Consider the following 14,882-nt stretch of genomic DNA (forward strand, 5'->3'; position numbering starts at 1 on the left):
AGGTGAGAATGGGGGAATCGAACCTGTGTCTTCCTGATCTGTAAGGCTCACTCACTGGACAGCCCTTGGGGAACACATGCGTTTCCTTCAGTGAGTATTGGCAGTGAAGAGAAAGTCTCATCTTTGGGAGAGAAACAGCTGATGTAGTCGTTTATTAGGTTGACGATAAAACCTCTGTCCATCAGTGTCCAAACTCTGCTCCTTACTGACTACAAGTGTCAGCGTTGGCTCAGTGGTGGCACTCTCACCTCTGAGTCAGGAGGTCGTGAGGTTTGAGTCCCAGTCCAGAGACTTGAGCACGTAATCCTAGACTGAGACTCCAGTGCAGTACTGAGGGAGTGCTGCACTGTTAGAGGTGCTGTCTTTCGGATGTGACGTTAAACCAAGGTCCCATCTGCCCTCTCAGGCGGACGTAAAAGATCTAGTGTCCTGGCCAATATTTATTCCTCAACCAACACCTAAAAACAGATTATCTGGTCCATTATCTTACTGCTGTTTGTGGGAGCTTGCTGTGCGCACATTGGCTGCCATGTTTCTTAAATTACAACAGTGACTACACACTTCAAAAGTACTTATTTGGCTGAAAAGCACTTTGAGACGTCCTGAGGTCCTGAAAGGTGCCATATAAATGCAAGCCTTAAGGACTGAGTAATGCAGACAGCTATAATGACTATTTTGGTGATAAGGATATTGGCATTGAAGAGAAAGTCTCACCTTTGGGTCTTTGGGAGAGAAACAGCTGATGTAGTCATTTATTCGGTTGAAGATAAACCCTCTGTCCATGAGTGTCAAACACCGCTGTTGAATTAAGAACATATGAATTATTAAGACACGTGATCACCCATTTAGATTTTCACCATATGATTTATTACTGCACCATGAACCTCGGACTGATAGTGTTGGGGTGTGGCAGCAGGTGGGCCCAGCATGGTTCAGCTTCCTCCGAGCTCCCTGGACCCATTTTTAGCCCTGTGAAGGGGCTCTGCTGGAAGGGATGGGCCTCTGAAGAAGGAGCCAAAGGCTAAACTTGCAGCATCTCCTCAGCCTTCTGTTATATGGGGAGGTTTAACAGCTTCGCCAGAAGATCCGGAATTGGACCCGTTTACAGTTGGCATCGCTGGTTGGACGGATTCCTGGAGGATTCATCACATGACCTCCCACCTCCAACCACCACACCTCGTCAAGCAGCCTTTTTTCACACCTCCAATATTTTTATATCTGATAAACAAAGGTGTTCAAAGAAAATGAAAACAAAATACCATTTTTTTTTCTCCTGGGTTTTGCTTGCAGCAGCATCGAGGAGGTTATTCTTCAATCCCTGCAGACTCCAGGGCAACCCTGGAGAGTTGGCAACTCGATGTTAGCTATTTCTTGGGCCTGTACTCTAATGGTCAGAGTACAACATGGGAACACAGGTTCAAACTAGTCAAAGGCAACTTTGGGACCGATATCAGGAGGATATGTCAGGCAGAGAGTGAGCAACACACGGAATGGACTCCCAGGGTCAGTGCCAGAGGCAAAAACCCTAGAATCATTTAAGAAAGCAATTCGATGGAGCACTGGGGCAAGGGGAGTGGGAGTTTGGGGAAGAGTGTAAGGTTGTTTCAAGTGAATAAATGAAGATGGGCTGAATGGCCTTTCTCATCCATAAGTATCTTCTGATCTTGTAAAACGTTAAGTGAAAATAACAAATGCTGATATACTTAAAGAAAGAAGCACTCAATACTCGCCTGCGGAGAGTCAGATGTGGAGCCATCACGACATACAGGAGGGCTTAATCTCCAGTTCCATGAGCACCTTCATTGATAGGCATTCTGGTACAATTCAGTAGGTTTCAATCGAGTTAATTTTTATTCAGTTACAACAAAAATTGATTCCCCCTCTACTGACCTTCATGAAATGAGCCCAGCTGATGTTTGCACTCCTGGATTCCTCTGGAATTTCCGCATACCTCAGGTTAATGTGAGGAATAATGGCAAGGAGTAGTGAGTGCACTGCATGGTGGCAGCAATCCGTGAATCTCTGGCTCCTGGGAAGCTGAAAACAGATCAACACACGCTTTACAGTGAGAAGATGGACCATAACAGGCATGGGAGCGCAGCCAAAGGTTGGTTTTCAAGAGACAGTTTGTATTAAAGATAAATTAATTACTCAGGCATTTAAGATGATTCCTTTATCTGCTTTTAATCACACTAAAGTATCTTGAAGTACACAGGAGCAGATTTACTGCTGGACGTCTCCTACGTTTACAACAGTGACTACACTTCAAGTGCTTTGGGACGTCCTGAGGCCATGAAAGGTGCTACAGAAATGCAAGTCTTTCTTTCCTTCCTTTTATGTATGTACAAGATAAAGACAGGAGTGACTGAAGGACCAGTCTCTCATTCTAAGTATACCCTGCTCATCCCTGGTATCGTGCTAGTGAATCTACATTGCATCTCTTCCTTGGTTCCAAAATCCTTTCAATAAATGGGATGCCCCAAACTGCACATAGTACACCAACTGTGACTTATTCAACGTCGTGTATGTTAAGTCTGTGTGTGTATATTGAGAATTACTACACAGACCACAAGAGTAAAATTTAACAGGTCTTTACTAGTCGAAGGTCAGGGCGGAACTGCCCAATAAATCATTGCACAGCACTTATATACCGGTGTGGTCACCACCGGTATTACAGTATACAGCAGCCAAGACAAAATAGTGCAACCCTTAAAATAGTTCTCTTAAAGGTGGAACGGTTACATACACTACAGTGTACAGATTCAGCATCACCTCCCTTTGCTGTATTCATGGCTCCTGTATATAAAACCCAGGCTCCCATTGGCCTCATTGACGTGTAACCCAAGTTCCTAAACGTTGTATCAAAGTGCCAAATATTGGCCATCTACAGGATGTCGTCACCAGATTACACGCCACATACCATAAAGCACGGTCTCCTGGAAATGGCGGTTCCTGATACTAGCAGGGAAAGACTCAACATGGAGAATGTCACTATTATCACAAGAACTTTTCCAAAACTATTTTTTTTTTACCATTTGAGGTTGTGCACTGTGTGGACCCTTCATCAAAAATATGACTGTCCCCCGAGTATATGGAGCAATCCCTGGTTAGCTAGAAGATGAAGAGATCTGACTTACCTTTGAGATCTTGTTCGTCTCGATCAGATACTGGGTCATTGACTTTATCAACAGGTCAAAGAAAAACCAGGAATGCTGGAAAATAATAGAAAAAGAAATACTCAGCGAAGTGTTTGCTCTCACTGAAAATATGACAACACATCATTCTTCAGTCACCGTTTCCTCTTCCTCCCTCTCTCTGGATGTCAGTAGCTCCTACCACTTGGTTTCACAGGTACTTGCAGCTCTCCAAAATGGGCACTCTTCATGGGAATGTAGCTAGCAGGCTATTTGGCTACGGGGACCATCACAGCTGAGCCCAATCCGGTCTCGCCCAATGTCCAACCTCCATCCACTACATAGCAATCAGGAACTGGAACCCTGGCTGACCATTCCCTTCCCTCGCTCAGGGGTGCAGAGGCCAATTTTAGAACCCTACAGATGTACTGTATGATAGCTTCGGAGTTATACTACTGGATTAGCAACCCAGAGGTCATGAGTTCAAATCTCACCAATGGCAAGTTGTGAAATCTTATTCAATAAATCAGGTAATTTGTGGGCTGGCACCAGTAAAAGTGACCATGAAGCTGTCAGCTTGTTGTAAAAACCCAACTGGTTCACTAATGTCCTCTAGGGAAGGGAACCTGCTGCCCTTACCCGGTCTGGGCCTACATGTGACTCCAGACCCACATTCTGTGGCTGACTCTTGATGCTCTCAGGGGAACTAGGGATGGGCAATAAAAGAGGCCTTGCCAGTGTCACCCACATCCCGAGGATGAATACAAAGGTTAAAGAAAAAATCTTTAGTTGCCATTCCTTGCAACAAGTGCACAAGGAAAGGAATTTTATTACATCACAATAGTTTGCACAAGAAACGCAGAGAGCAAACAGCAGCACTGGGTCTTGATCTGGCCGCAAAAAATGAGCAAATAAAGGTACTAGGAATATTCCAGAATGTCCTCTCATTAACCTACAGGGTGATGCCCGTCACCCTGGTATTTCAGGGGCACTGTCGCATTTGACATTTTCCATCACAGGTGGTTTTCATTTTAAACTATATTCTAAATTAGTAGAGTTACTTTTTGCTTCGAAACAGAGAAGAAAAATCTAGGGAAAACGTACTGAAAAAAAACCCGCAAGAATGTTGTCAAGTTCACTACTCCTCACACAGGCCCACCAAATCAGGCTTCACTGTTTCCAGGCCATGCCGGATGATATCACTGATCAGCAGACTGTCCCACAGAGTCTCAGTTGATTGCAATCATGTCAATCTTGGCTCAGTGGTAGCACTCTCGCCTCTGAGTCAGAAGGTTGTGGGCTCACAGTCCCACTCCAGAGTCTTGAGCACAAAATTCAGGCTGACACTCCCAGTGCAGTACTGAGGGAGTGCTGCTCTGTCGGAGGTGCCATCTTTCAGATGAGGTGTTAAATCAAGGCCCCGTCTGCTCTCTCATGTGGACGTAAAAGATCCCACGGCACTATTTTGAACAAGGGCAGGGGAGTACTCCCTGGTATCCTGCCCAACATTTATCCCTAAACCAACATCACTAAAACAGATGATCTGGTCAGTTATCTCATTGTTTTTTTGTGGGAGCTTGCTGTGCGCAAATTGGCTGCCACATTTCCCTACATTACAACAGTGCCCACACTTCAAAAGTACTTCATTGGCTGTGAATCGCTTTGGGACATCCTGAGGTGGTGAAAGGTGCTATAGAAATGCAAGTTCTCTCTTTTTCTAAGAACTGAAATCTCACATTATAGGGAGCCAGCAGGATAGTAATAGGAAAGCCTTTTCTGCATATTGAATTAGACCACAAAATGTCCTTCTGGCTTTTTACTTGTTGAAGTGTCAAGTTCATCGCCATGACTTACTCATGAGCCTATTAACAGAGATATCAGGAAGAGGAGCAGAATGGAAGAAACGCAGCCTGCAGTTAAACCGACTCTTAAAGCTAAGGGGATCAAGGGATATGGGGAGAAAGCAGGGACAGGGTACTGAATTTGGATGATCAGCCATGATCGCATTGAATGGCGGTGCAGGCTCGAGGGGCCGAATGGCCTACTCCTGCTCCTATCTTCTATGTTTCTATTAAAGGGAAAATGCCCCTCAGCGACCATAGCTCTGTAATGAATAAATTAAGGTACATGATGATGTTGGTTTTGGATTTTATTACATATTTTTGCTTAAATGAGGGAGAGAAAGTGACTGTATCTGCAGTTCTGACAGCGAGCACCAACCTTTAGCAGTTTGTTGATGGTGAGAAAATCCGCAGATTGTTTCAAGATTACGGTGATGGATCTTGCAAGCTCTTCGTGTGTCGTCTTGTTTTCTGAGGTCACGTATTGGCCCGTCCTGAAAACGTACTGAAGAAACCAATAAATCAGTAAAAGATTCAGCTCGCCCTCTGAGATCCTGAAATCTAACACTGAGCAATCAGGTCATTAGTGCAAGGTCAGCGAGCTGAAACATCAACCCTCTCTCTCTCTCTCTCTCTCTCTCTTCAGAAGCTTCCTGACCGGCTGAGAGTTTCCACCATTTTCGGCTTTTATTTCGGATTTACAGCATCCGCAGTATTTTGCTTTTGTTTTACAGGTTATTAGTGAGTCTGGGAAATAAAACACAGCTGATTTTACACATCTTCATTCTGCATCACACAAGCAGACTCCATCAAGTCTATGGCCCTGAGCTTACACCGTAGGGTGACGTGATTGCCACGCATTACTGCGTGTTTTTAGCAGGCAAAGGGAATCATGCCAGTGCTAAAATATGGAGAAAACGTCACATTAGCACATTAGAATATAATGATTACGTATTATAAATCCATTTTTATGTTTATTAAATGGATTGGGGGTGAGTGAGGTGAGCTGCACACTGACCCATTGTATGTTACACACTCCCAGAGATCAGAATCCACAACAATCCGTCTGCACATTTTAGCCTTTCCATTTTTCACCCTTGTGCCCTCGACTACAAGCAGTCTTGTATTGAACGACCTAGTAATTGAGCCGAGACACTCCAAATCCACATCAGAGAATTACAGGCAGCAAAGAGAAGCTTTCACCTCACCAACTGGGCTAGATTCAAAGCCAGCTCCCGAAGCTGAACTCACACTGCGCTAACACACCGTGTCAGACGCAATATTGTTAATGGATAGACGAACACTTCCAACACATGGAAACACATGAGAGCTGGTAGAAGTTTTATGACAACAACTAGTGTAACAAAAGGGAGAATTTCATATGGTTCACTTCCAAGTTCTCACTCATTCAGCCCCTCGAACCTGTTACACGGGAACAGGAAGAAGCCATTCTGCCCCTCGAGCCTGTTACACCAGAACAGGAGGAGGCCATTCAGCAATGCTGAGGAGGTCATGGATAACACGTTTAGGGAGTTGGTCACACCGCAGGTAAGGGCTGCACAGGCAGGAAGAGAATGGGTGACCACCAGGCAGAGTAGTAGGCGCAGGCAGGTAGCGCAGGGGTCCCCTGTGGCTATCCCCCTCTCAAACAGATATACCGCTTTGGATATTGGAGAGGGAGATGGCTTATCAGAGGAAGGCAGCAGCAGCCAACTTCCTGGCAACGTGGGTGGTTCTGCTGCACAGGACGGGAGGAAAAAGAGTGGGAGAGCTATAGTAATAGGGGATTCTATTGTAAGGGGAATAGATAGGCGTTTCTGCGGCCGCAAACGAGACTCCAGGATGGTATGTTGCCTCCCTGGTGCAAGGATCAAGAATGTCTCGAGTGGTTGCAGGGCATTCTGGAGGGGGAGGGTGAACAGCCAGTTGTCGTGGTGCATATAGGTACCAACGATATAGGTAAAAAACGGGATGAGGTCCTAAAAGCTGAATATAGGGAGTTAGGAGGTAAATTAAAAAATAGGACCTCAAAAGCTAGTAATCTCAGGATTGCTACCAGTGCCACATGCTAGTCAGAGTAGAAATAGAAGGATATTTCAGATGAATACGTGGCTAGAGGAATGGTACAAGGGGAAGGGATTCAAATTCCTGGGACATTGGAACCGGTTCTGGGGGAGGTGGGACCAGTACAAACCAAACTGGGCAGGACCGGGACCGATGTCCTGGGGGAGTGTTTGCTAGTGCTCTGGGGGAGGGTTTAAACTAAAATGGCAGGGGGTTGGGAACCTGAGCAGGGAGACAGAAGAAAGGGAAACAAGGATAGAAGCAAAAGAAAGGAAGGATGAATAACAAAGGTGGCAGTCAGAGAAATCAAGGCTTTAAATCAAACATGGCCACAGTAAATAATTATTCTAAAAGGTGTAAGAGTGTTAAAAAAACAAGCCTGAAGGCCTTGTGTCTTAATGCGAGGAGCATTCGTAATAAGGTGGATGAATTAGCTGCGCAAATAGAGGTAAACGGATATATGATATGATTGGGATTATGGAAACATGGCTCCAGGTTGACCAAGGCTGGGAACTGAACATCCAGGGGTATTCAACATTCAGGAAAGATAGGCAAAAAGGAAAAGGAGGTGTGGTAGCATTGCTGGTTAAAGAGGGGATTAACACAATTGAAAGGAAGGATATTAGCTTTGATGATGTGGAATCTGTATGGGTAGAACTGAGAAATACCAAGGGGCAGAAAACGTTAGTGGGAGTGGTATACGGACCTCCAAACAGTAATGCGGAGGTTGGGGATGGCATTAAACAGGAAATTAGAGACGCGTGCAATAAGGGCACAGCAGTTATCATGGGTGACTTTAATCTACATATAGATTGGGCTAACCAAATTAGTAATAATACTGTGGAGGAGGAATCCCTGGAGTGAATACGAGATGGTTTCCTGGACCAATATGTCGAGGAACCAACTAGAGATCAGGCCATCTTAGACTGGGTATTATGTAATGAGAAAGGATTAATTAGCAATCTTGTTGTGCGAGGCCCCTTGGGTCGGAGCGATCATAATATGATAGAATTCTTCGTTAAGATGGAGAGTGCAGTAGTTGACTCAGAGACTAGGGTCTTGAATTTAAATACAGGAAACTACGATGGTATGAGGCACGAGTAGGGTAGGATTGATTGGGGAATGTTACTCAAAGGGTTGACGGTGGATAGGCAATGGCAAACATTCAAAGATCGCATGGATGAACTACAGAATTTGTTCATCCCAGTTTGGCATAAAATTGAAACAAAAAAGGTGACTCAACCGTGGCTAACAAGGGAAATTAGGGATAGCATAAGATCCAAGGAGAAGACATATAAATTGGCCAGAAAAGGAAGTAAACCTGAGGATTGGGAGCAGTTTAGGATTCAGCAAAGGAGGACAAAGGGATTAATTAAGAGGGGGAAAATAGAGTATGAGAGTAAGCTTGTAGGGAACATAAAAACTGACTGTAAAAGCTTCTATAGATATGTGAAGAGAAAAAGATTGGTGAAGTCAAGTGTAGTTCCCTTGCAATCAGAATCAGGGGAATTTATAATGGGGAACAAAGAAATGGCTGACCAATTAAATACATACTTTGGTTCTGTCTTCACAAAGGAGGACACAAAATAACCTCCCAGAGATGTTGGGGAACATAGGGTCTAATGAGAGGGAGGAACTGAAAGAAATCAGTATTTGTAGGGAAATGGTGTTAGGGAAATTGACGGAATTGAAGGCCGATAAATCCCCAGGGCCTGATAATCTACATCCTAGGGCAGTTAAGGAAGTGGCCCTAGAAATAGTAGATGCATTGCTGGTCATCTTCCAAAATTCGATAGACTCTGGAACAGTTCCCATGGATTGGAGGGTAGCTAATGTTACCCCACTATTCAAAAAAGGTGGTAGAGAGAAAACTGGGAATTACAGACCGGTAAGCCTGACATCGGTAGTGGGGAAAATGCTAGAGTCCATTATAAAAGATGTAATAGCAGAGCACTTGGAAAACAGTGACAGAATCGGACAAAGTCAACATGGATTTACAAAAGGTAAATCGTGCTTGATTAATCTACTGGAATTTTTTGAGGATGTAACTGGTAGAATAGATAAGGGAGAACCAGTGGATGTGGTGTATTTGGACTTTCAGAAGGCTTTCGATAAGGTCCCGCATAAGAGATTAGCGTGTAAATTTAAGGCACATGGGATTGGGAGCAAGGTCCTGATTGGATAGAGAACTGGCTGGCAGACAGGAAGCAAAGAGTTGAATAAATGGCCCTTTTTCCGAGTGGCAGGCAGTGACTAGTGGGGTACCGCAGGGATCGGTCCTAGGACACCAGCTATTCACTATATATATATTTAAATGATCTAGAGAAGGGAACTAGATGTAATATCTCCAAATTTGCAGACGACACAAAGCTGGGTGGGCATGTGTGCTGTGAGGAGGATGCCGAGAAGCTCCAGTATGATTTGGACAGGTTGGGTGATTGGGCAGAAGCATGGCAGATGCAGTATAATGTGGATAAATGCGAGGTTATCCACTTTGCTGGCAAAAACAGGAAGGCAGATTATTATCTGAATGGCAATAGATTGGGAGAAGGAGAAGTGCAACGAGACCTGGGTGCCCTTGTGCACCAGTCGCTGAAGGTAAGCATGCAGATGCAGCAGGTGGTTAAGAAGGCAAATGGTATGTTGGCCTTCGTAGTGAGAGGGTTCGAGTATAAGAATAAGGATGTCTTGCTGCAGTTGTACAGGGCCTTGGTGAGACCACACCTTGAGTATTGTGTGTAGTTCTGGTCGCTTTATCTGAGGAAGGATGTTCTTGCCATGGAGGGAGTGCAGTGAAGATTCACCAGACTGATACCTGGGATGGCAGGAATGACGTATGAGGAGAGATTGGGTCGATTGGGCTTATACTCGCTGGAGTTTAGAAGAATGAGAGGGGATCTCATTGAAACTTATAAAATTCTAACAGGACTGGACAGACTGGATGCAGGAAGGATGTTCCCGATGGCCGGGGAGTCCAGAACTAGGGGTCACAGTCTAAGGATAAGGGGTAAGCCATTTAGGACAGAGATGAGGAGGAATTTCTTCACCCAGAGAGTGGTGAACCTGTGGAATTCTCTACCACAGAAGGCAGTGGAGGCCAATTCATTCATTAAATATATTCAAGAAGGAGTTGGATATATTTCTTAAGGCTAAAGGGATCAAGGGATATGGGGAGAAGGCAGGCACAGGGTACTGAATTTGGATGATCAACCATGATCTCATTGAATGGCGGAGCAGGCTCGAGGGGCCGAATGGCCTACTCCTGCTCCTACCTTCTATGTTTCTATGTTAGCTCCTCGAGTCTGTTACACGGAACAGGAGGAGTCCATTCAGCCCCTCGAGCCTGTTACACAGGAACAGGAGGAGGCCATTCAGCCCAGATCCTGTTACATGGGAACAAGAAGAGGCCATTCAGCCCCTCGAGCCTGTTACACTGGAACAGGAGGAGGCCATTCAGCCCCTTGAGCTTGTTTCACGGGAACAAGAGGAGGCCATTCAGTCCCTAGCCTGTTACATGGGAACAGGAGGCCATTCAGCTCCTCGAGCCTGTTACACAGGAACAGGAGGAGGACATTCAGCCCCTCGAGCCTGCTCCAGCATTCAATCAGATCACAGCTGATCTGTACCTCAACTCCATTTACCTGCCTTTGCTCCATATCCTTGATACCCTTACCCAACAAAAATCTATCATCTCAGCCTTGAAAGCTCCAATTGTCCCCCAGAATCCACAGCCTTTTGGGAGAGAGATTCCAGATTTCTCCTACCCTTTGTGTGAACCAATGCTTTCTGATTTCTCTTCTAAATGGCCTGGCTCTAATTTTAAGATTATGTCCCCTTGTTCTTGATTTCCCCACCAGAGGAAATAGTTTCTCTGCATCTACCCTATCGAATCCTTTTAACATTTTAAACACCTCGATCAGATCATCCCTCACCTTCTAAAGTCAATGGAATACAAGCCTAGTCTATGTAACCTGTCCTCATAATTTAACCCTTTAAGCCCCTGGTGAAATACTGATCTATGAATGCTCAACGCCTGAAGTTGGTCTCTTCACTGTTATTGTTGGTAGGTGTCACCCGTTTGTTAAATAGATGACATCGCCAAGGGTCATTTCAGGGTCTCGATTTATTTAAAGTTTCCACATTTATAATAACGTCCAACTTCTGCACAATTCAATATACTCTTAAAAAGTAAACTACCTTTACATATGATCGCAAGTAATGGTCCAGCCCCTCTTCGTGACATTTGGACACGATATGTATTATTACCCTGAAAGAGAGGCATGGAAAACAAATTGTTCATGGATTGCGGAATAAGCGTGCTTCTGCACAAATCAGCCGGACTTGGCCCTCTGCCATTGTTGGCACTCTAAGCAAAGCAGTCACCAATCTGTCAGAGTCATTGTATTACTTTTCAACGGCACTTTACACAAAGTATCAGCAATGCCTTAATAATGATGAATTTTTATTTTAAATACCTGCATTTGGCAAAATCACTGTTACACGCAGCAGCTACACTTGCCTTCATGATTAGGTGAGCAGAAGTAATATGGAGAAAGGGTAGGGTCCCACTCCAGAAAATTGAACCTATAATCCAGGCTGTCACATCATTGCAGTGCTGAGGGAGTGCTGCACTGTCAGAGGTGCCGTCTTTCAGATGAGACGTTAAACCAAGGCCCTGTCTGCTCTCTCAGGTGGGCATAAAATATCCCACGGCACTACTCAAAGAAGAGCAGGGGAGTTCTTCCCGATGTCCTGGGAAATATTTATCCCTCAACCAACATCACTAAAAAAGGCTCAATATCACATTGCTGTTTGTGGGATCTTGCTCTGTGCAAGTTGCCACGTTTCCCACATTACAACAGTGACTACACTTCTAAACTACATCATTGGCTATAAAGCGCTTTAGGACATCCTGAGGTCGTGAAAGGTGCTGCATAAATGTAAATCTTTCTTTCTTTAATGTGATTGGAGTACTGTAGATAGCTCTAGTTAAAGAGCTAGCACCAGCGCGATTATCTCCTTCTGTGCTGAAATGTCTATGGTTTCTGCCATTTTGTCCCAACAGAGTATGAGATATGAGCTACTCCAGGTATGTGCAATCAATACTTCCTAAAGGCCTCGGTTATAGGGCAACAGTGCAGTCACTGGCTGATTTAATCAGGAATGGTACAGCAAGACTGAAATCTGTGCAAAGTCTTCAAACATTGAATAAATCCAGTTCTGATAAAAGGTCATCGACCTGAAATGTTAACTCTGATTCTCTATCCACAGATGCTTCTTGACTTGCTGAGTGTTTCCAGCATTTTCTGTTTTTAATTTCATATTTCCAGCATCCGCAGTATTTTGTTTTCGTATTAGATTTAAGATTAGGGTTAGGGAATGGATTTAGGGATAGTGAATAGGGAATAGGGTGCAGGAATAGGGTGCGGGTCTGTGAATAAATGTATTTCACTGATATTTTGGGGAAAATGAATGTCAACAAATATCATTTAGCCTTTCAGTACCGAACACAAAATTATATATAGTATGGGTCAGTCAGCAGAATATAAAATTACTTACTACTAAAAAATCCAAACATAATTAAGAGACTAAAAACAGAAATGTATAGGCTGAAAAATGACCAGATCCAGATATTGTTACCCTATCGTTTTATTCACATATAAGGTTCTACTTTCACAATGGCACATTTTGATAATAGGTTCGAAAATACAAATCGTTCATTTTAACCAGCAACAGAATTCAATTAGCACCCAAACCCAATGTTTGTCAACCGAATGTTAAAAAGTTATAGGCCTAGAAATTCATTGTAGCCACTTTTGGGGCGGTAAAGTCGGGCGGCCGCTAAAGTTTGCGCCCGCCGCCAAATCGAGGCCACTTCTCCGATACTCATTAGCTTCGCCCTAAGAGTTTGCTCGAGCGCTAAAACTGGCGCTGGACGCCTCTCTTTAGGCGCTAAGCTGGAGGTGCTGAGCGAGAGCGCCGAGGCCGGGCGCAGCGCAGGTGCGGCCATCTCGTGATTGACAGCAGGCACCCTGGCGCCGGCCAGCTCTTAAGGGGGAAGGGTCGACTTGGTCTGCTGCCACGCCCTGGATAGTGGAGCCCTGCAGCTAGGCCTGAACACTGCTGCTGGACCCAAATAGCGCCTGAAGCCATGCAGAAGGCCCGTGAACGAGCGCAGCGCTTCTCAGAGCGTGATCTGAGTGTGCTGGTTGGTGGTGTGGAGAAGAGGCGCCATCTTTTGTACCCGGACAATGGCAGGAAGGCGCCGGTCCGCGTCTACCAGAGAGCCTGGAGGCATGTCGCCAGCAAGGTGTCAGCCAACAGCGAGGTCCCCAGGACCGGTGTCCAATGCCGCAAAAAGTTTAATGACCTCACTCGGATTGTCAGGGTGAGTACCCTTTCCAGTGTCCTCCTCATCCTTGCATGTGCACCTCACATTATGGGCAAAGGGACCTGAAAGCCCTAATGGCCAGCCCTCATCCAGCAGCTATGGGACAGGCATGAACATCAATTGCACATTCTGCACTTAACACACTGGCCAAGCTATTCCACCATGGGAGGCAGTGCACACAAGATCAGGGCTACACACTGGCCAAGCTATTCCACCATGGGAGGCAGTGCACACAAGATCAGGGCGACACACTGGCCAGGCTATTCCACCATGGGAGGCAGTGCACACAAGATCAGGGCGACACACTGGCCAGGCTATTCCACCATGGGAGGCAGTGCACACAAGATCAGGGCTACACACTGTACTTAGAGGCCGTCCTTTCTCTTGCAGGCCAAGCTGGCCAATAATAAGAAGAGCCGGACTGCGACTGGGGGAGGCCGACCCCAGATCCAGCCACTCACCGAGCTGCAACATCGCGTGGAGCGCATCATGGGTGGCCGGGTGATTGGCCCCGTTGCATGTGGAGATGCCGACCCTGTTCTGGGCACCAATGGTAAGGACATCAACGTTTGGACCTCTCTCGTCCCACTTGCGCATCAGATCTACATCCTTTGCCACTGTCCGACCAATGCGCTGAATGCCACCACTCATGCATCCCTCGCTGACGCCCTCTCCTCACTCTAAAGCTACTCTTGTGCCTTCCTGCTTTCAGATGGTGAGGAGGAGGTCCCTGAAGTTGCCAGTGACAGCCCCTCAGAAGAGGAGGAGGAGGAGGAGCAAGAGGAAGGCGGCCCATCAGGGGAACCCTCAGCCGTGGCAACCCATGCCAATGTAGGGGACACGTCTTCCCTGGAGGGGAGCGTGGCGGAAGTGTCGGAGGGGAGGGGAGCTCATGGGACCTGCGGCCTGCAGAAACGCGGGAGGGGGGTGCCAGCTCGGCGGCCTTCTCCCCAGAGGGGGGGAAGGGTCGGAGGGGAGTCCAATTGCGGGGCCCAGCGGCGTCCAGCAACGCAGGAAGGGTCGGCCAGCTCGGCGGCCTTCTCCCCAGAGGGAGAGTCCGGCCTCCAGTCCGGAGATGGTCTTCGCCGAGGAGATGGAACGCCTCGAGGACTTGTCCGCGGACTCGGAGCGCCGGCACACGGAGCTCATGGGGGTAGTGGCACGGTTGCCTGAGGCCATCGAGTCCCTCTCTCGGAGTGTCACCGACGTCGGGGCGTCACCGACGTCGGGGCCTCACAGGCCATCAGTTTGGCGGAATTCGGGGCAGAGCAGGCAGCGAGTCGGGCGGCATTCGGGGCAGCTCAGGCAGCGAGTGGGCAGCTGATCAGTGGTGCCGTGCAGTCACTGGGTGCTCTGATGAGGTCACTGAACAGGTCAACACGGGCACTCACTGCCGCCACACTCACTGTGTTAGCCAGGCATCGCCAGGGGTCGTGGGCGTGCGGAGCGGGG

The 14,882-nt window shown here is 46.5% G+C and overlaps 1 protein-coding gene across 1 annotated transcript in view; it reads right to left on the minus strand.

Moving 5' to 3' along the window:
* LOC147124903 (dedicator of cytokinesis protein 11-like) overlaps window positions 1-14,882 on the minus strand; it is a 458,563-nt gene that overhangs the window by 219,747 nt on the left and 223,934 nt on the right. The window contains exons 25-29 of the mRNA XM_085994653.1: window positions 11,237-11,306; window positions 5,355-5,480; window positions 3,138-3,212; window positions 1,891-2,037; window positions 715-798 (exon numbers count right to left, since the gene is read on the minus strand). Of these exons, the coding sequence (XP_085850779.1) occupies window positions 715-798; window positions 1,891-2,037; window positions 3,138-3,212; window positions 5,355-5,480; window positions 11,237-11,306 (502 nt within the window). The remainder of the gene's footprint in view (window positions 1-714; window positions 799-1,890; window positions 2,038-3,137; window positions 3,213-5,354; window positions 5,481-11,236; window positions 11,307-14,882) is intronic.

Source organism: Somniosus microcephalus, chromosome 1 (assembly GCF_052327205.1).
Source record: "Somniosus microcephalus isolate GS21.2 chromosome 1, FLI_Smic_1.0, whole genome shotgun sequence".
NCBI lineage: Eukaryota > Metazoa > Chordata > Chondrichthyes > Squaliformes > Somniosidae > Somniosus > Somniosus microcephalus.